The sequence below is a fragment of the Punica granatum genome, chromosome 6 (genome assembly GCF_007655135.1).
Source record: "Punica granatum isolate Tunisia-2019 chromosome 6, ASM765513v2, whole genome shotgun sequence".
NCBI lineage: Eukaryota > Viridiplantae > Streptophyta > Magnoliopsida > Myrtales > Lythraceae > Punica > Punica granatum.
Window position 1 is genome coordinate 27,557,228 of NC_045132.1, and position 18,976 is coordinate 27,576,203.

The 18,976-nt window shown below is 40.6% G+C and overlaps 3 protein-coding genes across 5 annotated transcripts; 1 reads left to right on the forward strand and 2 right to left on the reverse strand.

The window, feature by feature from the left end:
* The first annotated feature begins 10,427 nt into the window (after positions 1-10,427).
* On the forward strand, positions 10,428-11,767 carry LOC116211074. The gene has a single exon (XM_031545275.1). The coding sequence runs from the start codon at positions 10,579-10,581 to the stop codon at positions 10,909-10,911; it is 333 nt and encodes a 110-aa protein (XP_031401135.1). The 5' UTR covers positions 10,428-10,578; the 3' UTR covers positions 10,912-11,767.
* A 105-nt stretch (positions 11,768-11,872) lies between these two features.
* LOC116211072 (zinc transporter 1) lies at positions 11,873-13,483 on the reverse strand. Its single transcript, XM_031545271.1, has 2 exons — positions 12,663-13,483; positions 11,873-12,467 (listed from the first exon to the last, which is right to left on the reverse strand). Exons 1-2 carry the CDS (start codon positions 13,318-13,320, stop codon positions 12,076-12,078), a joined length of 1,050 nt encoding a protein of 349 aa, XP_031401131.1. The 5' UTR covers positions 13,321-13,483; the 3' UTR covers positions 11,873-12,075.
* A 749-nt stretch (positions 13,484-14,232) lies between these two features.
* LOC116211073 (E3 ubiquitin-protein ligase SDIR1-like) lies at positions 14,233-17,582 on the reverse strand. 3 transcript variants are annotated; one of them, XM_031545273.1, is made up of 10 exons: positions 17,245-17,554; positions 16,957-17,156; positions 16,603-16,792; positions 16,436-16,490; positions 16,287-16,339; positions 15,981-16,209; positions 15,766-15,880; positions 15,525-15,573; positions 14,816-14,941; positions 14,233-14,598 (listed from the first exon to the last, which is right to left on the reverse strand). In XM_031545273.1, the coding sequence occupies exons 3-10, from the start codon at positions 16,678-16,680 to the stop codon at positions 14,476-14,478; spliced, it is 828 nt and encodes a 275-aa protein (XP_031401133.1). In that variant the 5' UTR covers positions 16,681-16,792; positions 16,957-17,156; positions 17,245-17,554; the 3' UTR covers positions 14,233-14,475. The 3 variants fall into 3 exon arrangements, with proteins under 3 accessions (XP_031401133.1, XP_031401132.1, XP_031401134.1); XM_031545272.1 differs by lacking the exon at positions 16,957-17,156 and having other exon boundaries at positions 17,245-17,582; XM_031545274.1 differs by lacking the exon at positions 16,957-17,156 and having other exon boundaries at positions 16,603-16,913.
* Positions 17,583-18,976: the final 1,394 nt, after the last annotated feature.

Here is an 18,976-nt window from a genome sequence, read left to right on the forward strand (position 1 = left end):
GGCGGGTCAGTCCAATACACATTACTCTTAATGTATACATGTGGTGTGATTTGATATCTCCATATCCATGACCTATGAGATTTGGTCATCAATCAACACTCACACTAGTCTAACCGTATTATCGTTGTCCTAATTAACGATAATACTTTGACTATGGACATTTAGGAATAATGGTCGGTAATTATAGGATCTCACAATCAAGTCACACTTGATGCCTATTGAACATATTATTCCAAGGACATTATTGTGTAAAATCATATTTAGCGCAATCTACACAATAACAGAAATGCCTCGTATTATACTGAAATAGATATCATATTACAGAACTGATGATAGATTGTCTCTAGGGCATACACCAATTTCCAACAATCTCCCACTTGCACTAGAGCCAATCTGGCATTTGTCTAATGCCAATAGATCTAGTGTGAGCCTCGTGCTTGCGCTGCACAAGAGGCTTTGTAAGTGGATCTGCGAGATTCTCATCTGTTGGTATTCTGCATATCTTCACATCTCCTCTGTCGATGATCTCGCGAATGAGATGGAAGCGCCTGAGTATATGTTTGGATCGCTGGTGAGACCTGGGTTCCTTAGCTTGCGCAATGGCTCCATTGTTGTCACAATAGAGATCCACTGGGTCTGCGATGCTAGGAACCACAGCAAGTTCTGTCACGAACTTCTTGATCCAAACGGCCTCTTTTGCAGCGTTAGAGGCAGCAATATACTCGGCCTCTGTGGTAGAATCGGCTACTGTCTCCTGTTTGGAACTCTTCCAACTCACAGCACCTCCATTCAGGCAGAACACATACCCTGACTGCGATCTACTGTCGTCCTTATCGGTCTGGAAACTAGCATCGGTGTAACCTCTTACAACGAGCTCTTCTTCGCCTCCATATACCAAAAACATCTCCTTAGTCATTCGTAAGTACTTAAGGATGTTCTTTACTGCAATCCAGTGTCTTTCACCTGGATCTGATTGGTATCGACTCGTCATACTCAAAGCATACGAGACATCTGATCGAGTGCATAACATAGCATACATGATGGATCCAATAGCTGACGCATATGGAATCCTATTCATGCGGTCCCTCTCCTCTCGAGTAGAAGGACACTGAGCCTTCGAAAGGCTTATGCCATGTAACATAGGCAGCGACCCTTTCTTAGAATCCTGCATGCTAAAGCGCCGAAGCACTTTATCTATGTATGCACTCTGACTTAAGCCAAGCAGTCTCCTGGATCTATCTCTATAGATCCTGATACCTAGCACGTAGGTAGCTTCGCCTAAGTCCTTCATAGAGAAACACCTTCCCAACCAAGTCTTCACAGACTGTAAGGAAGGAATGTCATTCCCGATCAGAAGTATGTCATCTACATATAACACCAGGAAGATTACTATGCTCCCACTAACCTTCTTGTAAACACAGGGTTCATCTTCATTCTTGATGAAACCAAACTCTTTGATTGCATCATCAAAACGAAGATTCCAGCTCCTAGAAGCTTGCTTCAGCCCATAAATAGACCGTTGTAGCTTACAAACTTTTCTGGCATTATGTGGATCGACAAAACCCTCAGGTTGCGTCATATACACATTCTCGAGGAGATTCCCGTTTAGGAAAGCAGTTTTGACATCCATTTGCCAGATCTCATAATCATAATAAGCTGCAATTGCAAGCAAGATCCTTATGGATTTAAGCATAGCCACCGGGGAAAAAGTTTCGTCATAGTCAATACCATGAACTTGTCTAAAACCTTTTGCCACAAGTCGGCCCTTAAAGGTAATCACATTACCGTCCATATCAGTCTTCTTCTTGAAGACCCACTTACACCCAATGGGTTTTGCCCCTTCAGGTGGATCAACCAAAGTCCATACTTGGTTAGTGTACATGGACTCCATCTCAGATCTCATGGCCTCCAGCCATTTCTCAGAGTCATGGCCTATTACGGCTTCCGCATAGGTTGTAGGCTCATCATTATCTATGAGCAATACGTCATTGTCTTGAGTCACGAGAAATCCATATCTCTCGGGCTCATGACGTATCCTACTAGACCTACGAGGCTCCTGTGTCACTTGTGTAGAAGATTGTGCCACAACAACTTGTGGTACTTGTTCTGCAACATCGCCCGTCGATTGGTCAATGTCATTTTGTGGTAGAACTTCCCCAAGTTCTAATTTCCTCCCACTAGTTCCTTTGGAGAGAAACTCTTTCTCAAGAAATACCGCAGTTCGAGCGACAAACACTTTGCCCTCGATGGGATTATAGAAATAGTATCCTCGAGTTTCCTTAGGATACCCCGCGAAGTAACATTTGTCCGATTTAGGGCCAAGCTTATCCGAAGACAATCTCTTCACATAAGCTTCGCAACCCCATATCTTTAGAAAAGACATCTTGGGACGTTTCCCATACCACATCTCATATGGTGTCCTTTCAACTGATTTCGACGGAGCATTGTTTAATATGAGAGTAGCTGTCTGTAGAGCATATCCCCAGAAGGAGTCAGATAAGTTTGCATGACTCATCAAAGATCGAACCATATCTAATAAAGTTCGATTCCTCCTCTCAGCTACACCATTCCATTGTGGTGTTCCAGGTGGAGTCAGTTGAGATAAAATCCCACACTGTTTAAGATAGTCAGCGAACTCATAGCTCAAATATTCACCTCCTCGATCTGATCGAAGAACTTTAATGCTCTTACCCAACTGATTCTCCACTTCATTCTTAAATTCTTTGAACTTTTCAAAGGATTCAGATTTGTGTTTCATCAAAAACACATATCCAAATCTACTGAAATCATCAGTAAATGTAATGAAGTAGAGATACCCACCTCTAGCAAGCTTGTTCACTGGTCCACATACATCGGTATGTATGAGAGCCAAAAGATCACTAGCTCGCTCACCTTTTCCGGTAAAAGGGGCCTTAGTCATTTTCCCCATTAAGCAAGGTTCGCATGTCTCGATCGATTCTAAATCAAACGAGTCCAGTAATCCATCCTTATGGAGTCTAGAGATGCGATTCTCGCTAATATGGCCTAAACGACAATGCCAGAGGTAAGTCGGATTCGAATCATTAGATTTGAGCCGTTTGGTTTCCACATTATAAATAGGCGTATCTAGATCAAGAACATACAGACCATTACTTAAATGTGCACTGCCATAATATACATCATTCATGTACATAGAACAACACTTGTTCTTTATAGTGAAACAAAATCCCTTCTTGTCCAAACAAGAAACAGATATTATGTTTCTACTAATAGCAGGTACATAATAACAGTCATTAAGATCTAATACAAGCCCAGTAGGTAAAACTAGGTGATAAGTCCCTACAGTTAATGTAGCAATTCTTGCTCCATTTCCAACTCGTAGGTCCACCTCGCCCTTTGTCAACGATCTACTGTCCTTTAGGTCCTGCATATTTCCACAAATATGAGCACCACATCCGGTATCTAATACCCAAGATGTAGAAGTAGTAGATACATTAATCTCTATAACATGGATACCTGAAGTGGAAGTCTCACTTCCCTTCTTCTTCTTCAACTCTTCCAGGTACATCTTACAATTCCGCTTCCAATGTCCAGTGTTGCCACAATGGAAGCAGTAATCATTCTTCGCCACCTTGGCTTTAGGCTTCAACTCACCCAAGTCAAAATTGGATGCACCTTTAGCCTTCTTGCCTTTACTCTTGCTCTTGCCCTTTCTTTTGGTCCCTTGGACCATTAGAACGGACGTCCCCTTGCTGATATCATGCTCAGCTGTTCTCAACATGCTAAGCAGTTCAGGCAATGGTTTATTGTAGTCATTCATATTATAGCTCATAATGAACTGACTATAACTGCTGGGCAGCGACTGTAGGACTAAATCTGTGGCCAACTCTTGACCCAGAGGAAATCCCAGTCTTCCCAGAGTCTCAACGTACCCAATCATCTTGAGTACATGAAGACCCACCGGGCTACCCTCAGTCAACCTTGCCTGAAAAAGTGCTTTAGAGATCTCGAATCTCTCATGTCGGGCCTGCTCTTGATAGAGCTGCCTAAGATGCACGATCATATCGTACGCCTTCATGTTCTCGTGTTGCTTCTGAAGCTCCGAGTCCATGGTGACTAACATGAGACATCCGACGTTTACGGCATCATCATGATGCTTACTATAAGCATCTTTCTCAACTTGGGGAGCATCGTCAGGCGGTGGCGCAAGAAGAGGTTGCTCTAAGACATATAGCTTCTTTTCTTGGGTGAGAACAATTCTCAAGTTTCGATACCAACCAAGGAAATTATTCCCTGACAGTTTGTCCTTATCAAGGACGGATCGCAAACAGAAAGTACTAGAAGTGCTCCCTGCCATGGTAACTACCATAGAAATATACAAAATAAGTATTATGACACAACAATATTTAATGAGGACTTTATAAATATTGCTCCCACTATTTATATCAAATCAATGACCCTCAACATTGATTCAGAGAATATCATTCTCATAGTAGCTCAAGATCCATATCTCACCAAGCTCTGAGTCAGCGAGGGCTGATTCACCCAGAACTTGCTATTTAGGTAGGGAACTCACTTTCCCAATTGCATCACATGCAACTCTTGATTAGTTGAGTGAATAACTCCTTATTCAAATCTATCTTATAGATCGATGCCCAACTACATGCCTCTGAACTCCTAATCCTATTAGGCTTGCTCAGTTAAGTCCGACCCACTGGTAAACACAACGTCTTACTAGGATAGATAAGGGCATCCTGCGAAGGCAAGGTCTACACACTCATCGATCTTGGTCTTGACGAGCGTTACACGGTGGAAGGATATGGACTTAATATTTTGAGGGATTTTATTAACATTTAATCGATCTCACCATACATTATTATGTAACCATTACATAATAGTCCACACGTATAACTATTATACTAACACAACTAGGACATTGTCCATGTCTAACAGTCATGCACCGCAAATATCAAACATAATCATACCAGTACCAAGCATAAAATCATATTTTATGCTATTATCTACTCAGATTCTAACTAGCTAGTCTCTGATACCAATTGCTAGTTCCACGGGGCGCAACGGAAGCGAAAAAGGAACAGAAATTCAAAATTTCCTACCCGTGAAACTAATTCCAAGACCTACTAGAAGAATAAGAGTAAATAAAAACGTACCTGGAATATTTAAAGTTGTCGACCGAGCGTCCCACGCGTGACGCCTCTACTGGAATCCACACCGACTTTGTCGACGAGTCTTCGAGATCGGCGGTGCTAGTGACCAACACTCGAAAGAAACACTGGTGCGACTCTCGAAATTTATTAGACTTAATTGGACCTAATGAGTTGAACAATTCAACTCAATTATGCCCATTTATATACATACATGTATATCTTATATATTTGTGTATGTAAACGTACACAAACACATGCATACATATATATCTCATCTGTATTATATTTGTATGCTCTGTACCCTTTATATAACAAACAGGAAGGGAAGAAAATTCAAATCCCACCGATGTGGGATTAGAATTACATGGGCTCCCTACATGACATGTGTCTAGGTAAATGGCATCATTTAATTAGCCCATGTGTATGTATAAATGTAGACATATGTATGGCCCATGTGTCACCGTATTAATCGTGCATCAATTTGGTCCATTTAATCTAATAAATCGAGTCTAATTAATCGACAAATTTAATCTCATTAAATATCCGATTAATTAGTCGCACCATAAATCATCTAATCTCTATTAGACGATTTTATTGTTTCAAAATATCTCGTCAATTTAGTCGTAGTGTGTGACCCTGTAGGTTCCCAATTACGTTGATAGTAATATCGAAATCTCTATTTTAATATTACAAACAGTGAGCGGCATCTAGCAATGCATCACTGTTACTCAAGTAATCGAAAAGTCAATTTCTCGACGAACCTTGTGACCTATATTACCGTGTAATATAATCCATTGTCCTCTATATCTCTATTGAGCCCAAGGCATGGTCGATGACATCCTTGTATGGCTCAATATCTCTCTTTCTTGGTTTACTGGGTAAGTCTATCAGAACAAATGAGCTCGATATCGCTATATCGACTCATTTGGGTATGCATACACTTTTAGACTTAACCACCAAGTGGCCGTGAGATATCGCTCCCGTTTCGTAGGAGGGACAAATCCTATCTTGGTTACTCACATTCCTCTCCATGCTCTGTGATATACCCAATAACTGTCTTTATAACCAGCCTGTTACGGTAGCGTTTGACAGTATCAAAGTATATGGCATTACATGTAGGAATCCATGGTGATCTCAAGTCAAAGGACCATTACACTATAGTCACTTTGAGATATGCTAATGACAATCACGTAACAAACCATGTAGCAATCTCATGGCGGGTCAGTCCAATACACATTACTCTTAATGTATACATGTGGTGTGATTTGATATCTCCATATCCATGACCTATGAGATTTGGTCATCAATCAACACTCACACTAGTCTAACCGTATTATCGTTGTCCTAATTAACGATAATACTTTGACTATGGACATTTAGGAATAATGGTCGGTAATTATAGGATCTCACAATCAAGTCACACTTGATGCCTATTGAACATATTATTCCAAGGACATTATTGTGTAAAATCATATTTAGCGCAATCTACACAATAACAGAAATGCCTCGTATTATACTGAAATAGATATCATATTACAGAACTGATGATAGATTATCTCTAGGGCATATACCAATTTCCAACAATTAGGTTGAATCAGATTGAAGTTCTTGTGAAACCGACTCGAGCATGCCAGGAGGACAACACCACACCGAGAGGCTAGATCAGCCTCAGCTGTTCATGGAGGTGAACTAATATTATGGCTAAGAGACTATATATATAACAATCAATCTTATACGAGTTATACTATTATCTAAAGGAAATTTTCATTTTCGTAACCGCGACCATTTTTCCTGAACCTAAACTTTATTTTATACATATATAAGCTAATAATTTCTCTGATCATATTTTCAAGGAGATATTGAAAATTAATTTTTTTTTTTTAAAGTCCATCATTCTATCACCTAAAAAATCTCCTCGATTATCTTCTCCACTATCTACTTTTAAAAAATCAGCAAATTTTTATGAGGATTAAAATATAGAAACAATTCTTTAGAACAGTCCGTTATCCATGAAGTTATGAAGCGGGGGGTAGAGCTAGGCTTTGAAGCAAATTCAATTGGATAAGGACACTCACTTTATCTGATTGGCCCAAGTTCAGTGATCCTACCAAAGATTTTCTCTCGACGGTTAGGGAGAGGTCATGTATTAATTACTATCAGCCCGCTTACGTTTCTTGGAGTTTGAAGCTGACGAACAAAAACAAAAGTGCCACATTTTCCTTCCCGTATAATTAGAATTTCAATTAATTAGATATTTAAGATGGGTCCTCCCTCCTCATAGTCCTAGCTATATATATATATATATATATATATTGGTTGTAAAATTGGGCTTGAGAAGGTAAGCGAGCAATGGGCCTTTGTTCCAAACCTAAGCTAGCTAATCATATACTACATAAATATTGATATATAAGCCTGATATATAATATAATGCTTCGAGAGAAATCTAAGCTGGACCTCTTCAGTCCTACATACACACATAAATGTTGTGATTGGGCCCGTACAAGAGGGGAATGGTGCCGAATATTAATATTTAGAAGACATAAATAAACTTTATCAGAGGAATTAATTCATATATATATGTGTGTGTGTGTCTTATTAAGTAATACATACAATGCAAAGACAAGAACAAGATTAATTGTGGTGTCGTTCACATGTTTGAACGTGGGACCCCTCATCCCTCCCGTCTCCTCACAGTCAGATCAGACGATGATTGCTGATATGTATTCTCTCACAGCCACATGATGATGATGACGACGACGATGGATCTTAAATACGATGTTAAACATATATATATATATATATATATATTACATCCGACTCCAAGACACAAGTTTCACTTAATTAATTGACTACCTCATATATGTCGTCTCTCTATATGCAAGTGCATGAGACACGCAGTTTCTGCTAATTTTGACCCTCCCCCAAACCCAATATGTTTTGACCCATCAAATCCGTTAATGCTCCATACATATATGACATTATAATTTACTAATTGCTAACTACAGCCCTGATCAAGTCGAATTATATTTACATATTATAATGTGTACATCACCTTACTGAGGAAATCTGAAGAAGTGGTCAACACAGGTACGCTAAATTACATGTGAGTAGTCTGCCTTATTAATTATATTACACCATACTCTTTTCTCAGTTCATTACTTATTATGGCCACAACGAATATATTTGTATGTCTCACATGGTTTTCAATATCATTATTTGCGTGTCCCTACACACACACACACACATATATATACACATACCACATTGGGAGATGTATGTTCATATATGTTTACACTGATTACCTATGTGTATATGTCGGTTGTTTTACTATTTGTCCGGAGTGCGAAAAAATACGACTTATCAAATTTTAGAAAAATATTAGTATAGTTTAATACATGACCGCAAGTGTAATATTTTGACGGTTAAAGAAGCTTTTATTATTATTATTATTATTATTCAAATTTTGATGAGATTTTTTATATTTGCCCTCTCGTAATTTGAGAAAAACAAATCTTATACTACCCCTTAAGAAATTTCGTCCCCGAACTCCAAATATATTCTGGGTCCATCCAGGACAGTGGACGTCCTAAAAGGGCGGGTCAGAACCGTATGTATGTATTATTGCATGCTAAAACACGATATCAATTTAACACATACGCACACAAAAAGTAAAATAAATATATATAAAAATAAAAAATTTGATTCCATTGACCGGTCAAATATATTCTGTATTTATAAAAGAAGATTAAATTAATTAGTTTTTCTCTGCTGTAACTATTTGCTTTTAATTATCCCTAATCAAGTAAGTCACTTGGGCTGTGTGGGAAAGCGCTTAGATTTTCCATATGCATAAGTCAACATATTCTAAGACAACGTTGAATTCCAACTGACATAATTAATCAAATGGAGTTTTCCCATCTCTTTCCCCATTAATATGGATGGCCCGATCTCTGCTCTTGTCCGAAACAATTGACCATTTTAATTATGTTTGGTCTATGGCACATTGATAATTATTGACATTAATTGCATAAGAATTGATCTTCGCTAATTAATCGAAATTGCATGACATATTGTGAATGCGACACTAACAATTTGTTTGGATTGAAAATTATGAATATTTATAAAGGGTATTTATACAAATTTATATGAAAACCCTCTATAACCCAACCCTCCACAACTCCTAATCCAAACAAGCAGCAATAAAGGATCGAGGGCACCATGCACGCATCAATCGTTGTACTTGACTTCGGTAATCGAGAGTAAATATATTGCGATTTTGATGTGTCAAAGGGAAAAAAAAAAAAAAAAGGTGAGGTCGCTTCTCCTTCCCCATTCACCTATATATATAGAATTAACAAATTGTTGCACCACCTATCCAGATCTACCCCCCTCATCATGTTGTTACATATTGGCGATCTATATTAAGGAATTGATCTCCTCGATGATTCATTGGGAATAGAGAGACTCTTAACAATAATTTCGTATCTTTTTGACAGTATATATGGTGTCTCCGGCAACCGACATTATGAAACAAATTGATAGGAATAGTTTTATCGAATCAATGGTACTTTCCCTTGATAGAATATGATATAATCTCAAGCTTTTGATTAATTTTCTGACCAATTACCACAGAAGTTGCATGTGGAAACATACCCCATATGACGTACGTCGATCTCAGTCCAAAATCAACCAGTTTGTGGGTTATTCATTATTTTACTTGGCTGCAGCCTCTGCAATAATAATACAATATTAAACTATATATTAGCTCTAGCTGAAACATTAATCAATGTTTATTATTCATATAAAATAAACTTCTATATATATAATATAATATGTACGAATTAATTTGTTTTCATTTCTTATTAATTAGCGTGAAACATCCATCTCAAGTATATTTAGAGCTAGCTAGCAACGGTAAACTGTACGTAGAAACAGTATCCGATGAGCTCAGAAGGGGAAGAGGGAGAGGGAAAACACAACTGATCGGATGAACAATAGGAATTCAAATTCAGTATAAAAAATAGGGGGAAAGTCTGGGAAAAAAATGAATAAATAAATAAATAAAACGGAGAACTATATGATCTAAATTAAATAATGGGTCCCTTCACTGCCTCTTAATTAAGTAAATAAATAAATCATGGCATATTTTTTGTGAATATATATATACATATATGGTTGTATATATTTATGTAGATATATGCAGAAGCATATTTGCTTCCATCCTAGCTGCTAGCTTATATAGGTAGCTTCTGTTCTAGCTTAGATCTGATCACCCAAAACTCAAACCCTTCTCTGCTCTCTCTCTCTCTCTCTCTCTCTCTCTCTCTCTCTTCTATCTATATATATATATATATATATATTAGCACACACATGCATTAGCTGAAGAAGCAACGCAGCTCACTCGGATACTTTCATCAATATATAGAAAGACATGGATGAGAACTACTGGAAGCTGTCGAAGAAGGAGGCGTCGATGTGCGGTTCTTCCTCGAAAAGCCACATTCCAAGGAGTTTCTCGACGAAGATGAGCAACAGTTCCTCCTCGAATTCGCCCCTCTTGATGAGAAGCTGCTCGACAAGAGCTAGTACTAGCTGCAGCTCTAAGTCGTCTTCTCTTCTTCCCCGGAGTGCGTCGCAGAAGAGCTCCAACATCACCCGGAAGTGCACCAACTTGGCCAAAGAACACAAGGCTCGGTTCTACATCATGAAGCGCTGCATCACGATGCTTGTTTGCTGGCACAAGCACAGCGATTCCCGATCATAAATATATATATATATATATATCAACAGTTTAATTCATCAGAGGGGAGACGGAGCAAAAAGAACCAAACACAACACAATATTTCTTCTCGTGCGTATGTAGCAAGCTAGCTAGCTAGCTAGGCAGGTCTAGAAGGGCCCGATGTCTCAATGGCGGGCGAATGGATTGTGATGATAATACGGCCGTGCTGTCAATTTTGAGTACTTTTGAAGCATTTTCTGATTTGAGTACTGGTATGGTTTGTGTCGCTCCGATACCTTACGAAAGATCTACTTATATATCTCTGTTTGTAGGCTTTTCTTTCTGCTGCTACGAGATATGACTGATCTCACTGCAGGTTGATGGGGAACATTCGACTTTTCCAATTCAATAGATTAATGCATGATGCATCATTCTTTGTTTGTGGATCATTATTAGTATCATTGAAACTTACTTTATTTTCTACACCGAAAAAAAAAACATTTCTTTTTATATAAAAATACCATCTATATAGTTATTGTAATTATTGTTATGAGATAGTGGGGATATCAAATTTATTGTGTTCAAGGCCAAGTTGGCAACCGAATGGGATCAGTCTGGACCAATAAGCTGAGACACCTCATGTTTTCATCGAGAAATCTGTGATTTATACAAGTGTGGTTTACCATTCCATGTGCCCCTAATTCTACTAATTCTGAAGTCAAGACTTTGAAGCCCAGCCATACATTCCTATTGACCCGAATCAGGTCCATTCAATTGGAGGCCCAAGTCTGTTGCTTAGCCCATGATAATTAAGACTTTCAAGTTTCAACTATGTCCATTTCCTCTTTGGTTTCTAGCGGCTCCAATCGATCGATAATTTCTAGGAAGGACAAAGGCTGTTTTGTCATGTTCATGTTCTTCACGTGTCTACGTACCCCAGCTACATCAAATTTTAGGCCCGCACTAGAATGAATGACAACCTAAGAGTACTCACCCTGGCGGATGCTCCAAAGATTATTATACAAAGACCTCTTACATTAATTGGTTTTACAATCTCATTCTTCATATATATGACATATGTTCATCGATCTCTATCGGTACCTCTTAATTCGATCCAGAATTATATACAACTTATATTCTCATGTATAAGATCACACTTGTCCTGCATTTAAAAAAATATATGTAAACCATATCCCAGACAACTAATTAATCCCAAATCATTACAACTGCAATCACCGCCACTCCGAGAAGCACAGCGCAGAACTTGTAAGACGGGGTGTCGAAGTAACACTTCTCCTCAGGCTTGAACCCCTTAGCGATGAGGTGGTTGATGGCAACGTATATGAAGACCCCGCAGGCGAGGCCCATAGAAATGGCGTAGATCCAGTCGGCTACACGGCCCTGGGTCGTGGCATCGATTGCGATCCCGATCCCTATCCCCACCGGGCTAGAGATAGCAAAGGCCAAGGAGTAGGCCACGGTGAGGAGGAACGGCCTCTTCGGCAGCATCCGGAGCAGGGCTATCCCCATCGCCGCGGCGGCAAATATCTTGTGCAGTGATATTGTCCATAGATTCCTCCACGCATCCTCCTTTGTATCTGTGTATTATATAAAATATCAATCAATTGCCAGAGATGTTATTCACTTTTACTCATTCTACGGTAAACGAACTGTCTGCGCCTCGGAGTATTTAGCTAGTATGTACGAAGCGAACTGATCGAATAAAAGCGTGTTAAACGAGTATAAATAAAGTAATTGAATGAATGTCCTTTAGAAATAGTCGGATGTTTTACCAGCAACTCCTACGGCGATGCCCTCGAAAACCGAGTGAAAGCAGAGAGCCAAGATGAGGAGTATTGTGTCCCCGAACGAGGTTGTTTGCAGGAACATCGGGTTCGCATCCATCCCTGGCGCTCTTCCGCCATTACCCGGATGGGATCTCCCGCCTCCTTCTTCGGCTACCTCAACTTTGGCTTCCTGGGAGCTGTTGCGCACCACGTACATGATCACGCAGTCCCCGAGCATGGTGAGGAGATACCCTGAAGAGGCCAACATGAAGGCGAAGGGGTAGGCCTTAGGCGTGAGGTCCTCAAAGGTCTCGTTTGCGTCGCTTAGGAAGTGCATGAGGGAGGTCCCGAGGAAGACCCCGCCGGCAAACTGGGTGCCGAGGACGATGAAGGTCTCGTTCCACCGGAAAAAATAGGGGGAGACACCGCCGGCGAAGGTTGTGACGAGCATGATGATGAGGCACCATATCTTCACCAGAATCAGGCCCTTCGAGCGCAGGTTGTGTTCGCCCGTGTCGGCGGCGCCTCCTCCATCTTCGTCGTGGTCTCCATGGGCACTGACGGAGGTGGCGGAGAGGAGGAATAGGTGAAGAAGAAGGGATAACAAGAGGACGGCGGAACCGAGAGTCTTGACCGGGAGGAGAAGACTTGGAAAGGCCATCATCAAATATAATACGATGGGAGCTTGTAGGTTTCCTTATCTCCAGCTTCCCCTGTCCTTGGACTTTTATTCTATTACTGTATTTGACGTTATTTCCAACTGTATGTGGAGAAAGCAATGATGTATGGTTTGGTTGCTTCCATCAAATATGAGAGATGGATGGGGATAGTACAGATATTGACTTTGCAGCCCCGATGTAGTAATTGTACTGCAAAGATAAACTACTACTGCTGCTGCTTATTATCCGGTACAGCCGGCCGGCCTGCAGTTGCGGTGCTGCAGTCGCCAGATAAAGATCCGGTGGCAACGCCCAAAATTCTGGTGGTTCTCTCTTCGTCTTTGGAGCAATAAATAAAAAGGAATCATGTAGTGTAACTACCAACCCCAAGTACTTGACCTAATGATTAAGGTGCACCTAAACTTACACCCGATCCCAGGTTTGAATCCTCTTCGAGCCACCGAAACGCTTTTGACGTAATTACCAGTTCTGTGCGTCGCCGGGGGAATTAGTTGGGCGAAACCTGAACACCCCGATTAGCAAAAATTAAAAAAAATATAGTGTAGCTACCCAAAATAGTCCCACCATTATGCCTTGTTGCTGTTACCTCACCTCGTAGGAATCACGCCGAAATAACCCAGCATTAGCAAGTCAGTGCAGGTGATCTTCATAAAGACTTCGCGGAAGGTTCTTCGTTACCGCATCACATCGATGACTAGGATAGTTTGCTAGGCCTCACAGACAGCCATAACAACAGCAGACGGGTGGAATGGAAACCACATAATGGCCCCACGCCACCAGCAAACTAAACTAGGGCCGTGCAAGTTAAGTTAGGTGGCTTGTCGAGCCCAACTATATCCAATTATCTATACCTGATGGTGGGTAAGGCAAACACAGTTTATCTATTTATTACGGTGAAAGGCCAACCTGATCATCTTTACAATTATAGAGAACAGTTGAGGATATGTTTTTTTATATTTTCCCAATATACAAAGAATACTCTATTTATCTGCTGATTCAGTCTCATAACATCCAAAAAAAAAAACAGAGAGAGGAAAGTCAATCGGGCATTAGAGAAATATATATTACAGGTTGATATTAGGGGAATATGGATATACAGGAGGGGAGGGCTTTGGTTTGAGAACGCGAGGGAAAGGTCTTCAGACCATGTCTGATGCATCCGATTCACTGTCCCTGTTTTCCTGCCATGATCCCATCTTAAACTTGCATACAGGACACGTCCCCTGTTGTCGAAGCCATGGATCGATGCAATTTGTATGGAACTGTGCATACAAAGATTAAAAGCATCTTTAGAAAACGATAAAACATCACATACAAATGAAGGAACAGGCTCACACTTGGGGGGGTAGGAGAAGGCAAAGGCCTTCTTCTATACTTGATCAACCAATCTGCTGATTAGGCTCAAGGGGGGACAGGCAGAGAGGTGCTTAAATCAAGGAGAAGTTGACAGGAACAATAGTACCAGACAGGAGGGAATACCAGGTGCAAGCATGGCAAGCTACGGACCAGCTCGCCCTTGTTCACTTGCTCCAAGCAAATGGTGCACGTCAGGTCATCTTCTGAAGAGTTTGCGCTTCCGTCGGCCACTTTGTTGTCTTGCATCACCTGCTCGTTTAAGTGAGGATCAGATGAGGGCATGAATTATTGAGAAAGGAAAGGACCAGAGGACAACAGTATGGCCGGTGCCTAAACAAGGAAAGCAGCTATTAATCAAAAATCGCTCCCAACAATAGAGTGCGCTAATAATATGAATGCACATGAATCATATCATTCACAAGAGTCAATGTTTGCTGCAACATACATCAAATGGACTCAGCAAAATGGCAGAGCGAGTAAAGAGAGTTTCAGAGATGAAAACTCAAGAGAGAGGAGAAACATTGAGAGTCGCCAACTTGCTCACCCTCATCTAGGTTGAGAAGCCACACAATCTATTCTGTTCTCTTCTCTCAAGTATCACATTTCATAGATAGGCATTTTAGAAATAAAATGGTAGAAGAAAAAAGGACATTCTGAAGAAGAGAAAGACACTCTGAACTGGCTATTACAAATGGAAAGAAAGAACAATTCCACAGCACATGAAGCTGCAAGCTCATGCTTGGCCAAAGATAAATTACTGCTCCACAATTTAAAGATAGATTACCGTGACAGAATATGCTTCACAAGGATAAGAGAAAGAACAATAGAATACCTCAGAGGAGCATGAAGAAGATGCCACCTGTTGCCTCGATGAGTTGTCACTGCCAAAACAACAGAAGGTCAACTTCTTACGGTCTTAGAATTACATATAATATTCCCAAGGTGAGCTACGAGATGCATTATGGAGAAAAGAACACCAGATTGGATCCATGTCCGGGACAATACTATGCACAAAATATGCCTGAAGCACTTCAAAACAAGCCATTTAGCAGAGAGGAAGCACCCCAGCTCACCTTTTAGAGCCAGTGGCCTTGTATTTGTGAACAGGCAAAGCGTTTATCTCCTCCTCACTCATCGAAGGAACTGTAGATGCATTGTCCGAATCCAAAGCTCTCAGAGCATCATAGTCTGCAGAGGAATGTCATAGCTTTTTAGTTTTCACGTCAGTTATGGGTTAAATCTCTCCCAATAGCAGGAACTCCAAGTATCTATCTATTACATGAAATACCTAAATCATCAAATTCACGATCAAGTAGTGCAAGCTGGAGTCTCAATCCTTGCAACCTTCCTCTTGTGGCAAATGCTATCGATGGCGGCATGTGCACACGCAACTCAGTATGATTGAGGAGGCCACTGGCAGCAGCCGCATGAGCTCGAGCTTGAGCTTGAAGTTGTTGGCAAGTAGCATACATCCTAAGGCTAGTGGCCATCAGAAAGACGCCGACAACAAGCCAGAGCTGCAAATAATCATATTGGTTTACATGATTCTATACAAGTAGACAGAATCCAGGATAAATAATTCAAGAGTATGTACCAGGAAGTTCGACGATATCTGGTGAGAGTTCAAGACCATGAACAGCAAAAGAACTGCCGAAGAAGAATCAGTTAGTGACTATAAAAAAATGCGGGATGGCAGTAAAGAAGAAAAAGGCACAAAAAGAGTTACTGAAGCAGGAACATTACCCGTAACGAGAAATGCCAGAGAGTTGGAATTAACTGGCCGATGTGCATGAATCCGCTAAAAGGATAAGGGAAAACAGTCAGTTCATGAAGCCAACCCGACCTTAACAAGCAAATAGAGAAATGCCACAACTGAGGGAGTTCATATATATACTTGGGACTGGACATACCACTGAAGGCCGCTCATGGATAAATCCTGGAAATCCACTTTCTATGTCGGCCCTACTTCCTCGGAATGCAAAGCTCATGGTTGCAGAAACAACTTGATTTACCACCGCAACAAATTCCAGATGCTTCTAGCAAATCCACCACTCAAAAGTGCCTTACCATCTACCAAAATCCTGAAGGGTCCAATCGGAGCTGGAACCATTAACAATTTCCGGATTACTTTTCCAGACCACAGACAACCCGAACAAGCAATAACGTCGTCTCGTGGTACAGCTTCAACGATGAAAACCAGCAAATCCTAGAGAGGATCACACTATATTTGAATAGAAATCACCGTATCAACAAACAAAGCATACCGAATCACTCTTAATTATCTCAATCATCATCAGATCCGTCAAATTACAGGGGATCATGCACTGTAAGCAAAGAGAATTTCATTGATCGACGATGCACCGACAGGTCTGCAAGAAAGCCCAATGCAGCCCCAAAACCATGCCGGGAAAGTGAAATCAAGCTCAGAGCACAGCTCAGCTTCGAGTGATCGTGAGATAATAACCTACAAAGTCGAAAGGGCTGATCCGTGCGACTGATCCCTCCTTTTCTCAGAAACCAAACAGATCGGATGAAGAGGAATTACGACTTACAGAGTGACAGCAGCGGCTTGAGATTTCAAAGATGGCGGGGATAGATGGAGCCGAATGAAGCGCGGACTCCGCAGAGTGAGAAGATCGATCTTCTCTTGGGCGCGAGTCCGTCGCCCTCGTCGCCTCCTGTCCTGTACAAAGTTTCAGGTTTCTATTCTATTGTGTAATGAAATTTTGGGATGGGAAGTTGGGGGATTCGTGTTCGTCTGATCGGATCAGAGGGATGATGACGACGACGACGATGATGGTGATGATGGATGAGCGGAAGGAAGACGGAAGAGCTCTCTAAGCTGCCACGTGGGGTTAGGAATTAGATTTCGTTTAGGAGTGGGGTGAGGATCCTATACATGATTTTTCTTCTTCTTATTTTTAAAGAAAAATAGCTTTGGATGAACTATTCTAAAATTATGATTTAATTTATTTTAGTGGTTAAAATGATGATTCTTTCTATTTTAAGTATTCACTTTTTTAATGAATATTAAGCATTGATTTTGATTTTAACGATTTTAAATTATTACGTTAAAAATACTTCTATTTATTTTAAAATTGATACTTATTTTGCAGTAATTATATCTTAGTACTTTTGTACTAATAACATCACTTCCAAACCAAATCTTAATCGAGGCTCGTAGTTGGTTGCGACCTCTGTTCGTGGGATTAAATATTCATCGTATATTTAGTGACTATAAATATTCAGTGAGTATTCAATTAGAATGCACATAGACGATCACGGTGGACGCAACATATACTTTATGATTATATGTTATATAGTTAAATATCCACCGAATATTGAATATTATACAGTCAAATACTCAGAAATACTCACCGCGTATTTTGCTCTTCAAGAGAAAAGGTATAGATAATATAACACGTACTCGTGTTTTGCCTACCGTTGCTCACGATTGCTAATTCATTTTTGCTGGACCAAATGTCTTACTTTACAGTAAAATGATCTAACCAATGATCATTGCTATGTTTTATCCATAGCAAACTACAAAGGAAAAATAGGAGAAACATCAAAGAAGAACGAATACAATTGTAGTTTGTTATCTTAAAACCGTTAGCTCTAATCACTACCTACTAAGAAATTTCATCGTGGACCCCAATAGTAATCGGGAATGAGGACATCCTAAATTCATGATAAAGTTCTACTCCACCATAAAGTAGGTAGTTAAGGTATTTCGGATCGGTATCCTAGCGTAAGATCCCACCAACAATCACAATAACAAACATAATCAATCTACCTAATCCTTAACAGCTCAATCCCTAAGTAATCAAACTAAGGAGCATGGTCGGCTCATACCAGCGATCACCAAGGGCCCTGAGTAATCAAACCAAGGTGATCGATTCAGACTAACAATCACACAAGGACTCGAGACCTACAAAACCTAACCAAAAAAACCACAAAAAGATCGGTTTTTGCATGCAGAAGGTAGAACAAGTAGACTGTTGCAGCGATCGTGTGTCGTGGTGAGCGATGATACAATTGCAAGAGGTGACGGGAGGTTGAGAGAAGAATCCATCACTGGAGGGAGGGGGAAGAAGCCGATCAATCTAGGTGGGTCGGGTAGGAAGAGGCGGTAACCACTTCGTCGTTGCAGCTGCCTTTGGCGCGGGTGAGAACAGTGCGGGTCAGGGCAACTAGACTGTCCGTCTAAGTCGGTCGTGGCCAGTCAGGATACAGGGCAGTGCTACCATCGCTATCTTGCCCTTACCCTCATGTGTGCCCCAC

Excerpts from the sequence above, each read along its gene's own strand:
- LOC116211072 (XM_031545271.1), bottom strand. The coding sequence starts at position 13,320 with ATGATGGCCTTTCCAAGTCTTCTCCTCCCGGTCAAGACTCTCGGTTCC. Across the intron at positions 12,468-12,662 it reads CATCGCCGTAGGAGTTGCTG|ATACAAAGGAGGATGCGTGG; the intron begins GTAAAACATCCG and ends TATAATACACAG.
- LOC116211074 (XM_031545275.1), top strand. The coding sequence starts at position 10,579 with ATGGATGAGAACTACTGGAAGCTGTCGAAGAAGGAGGCGTCGATGTGC.
- LOC116211073 (XM_031545272.1), bottom strand. The coding sequence starts at position 16,680 with ATGAGCTTTGCATTCCGAGGAAGTAGGGCCGACATAGAAAGTGGATTT. Across the intron at positions 16,210-16,286 it reads AGATATCGTCGAACTTCCTG|CTCTGGCTTGTTGTCGGCGT; the intron begins GTACATACTCTT and ends GATTATTTGCAG. Across the intron at positions 15,574-15,765 it reads AAGGCCACTGGCTCTAAAAG|TGACAACTCATCGAGGCAAC; the intron begins GTGAGCTGGGGT and ends TTGTTTTGGCAG.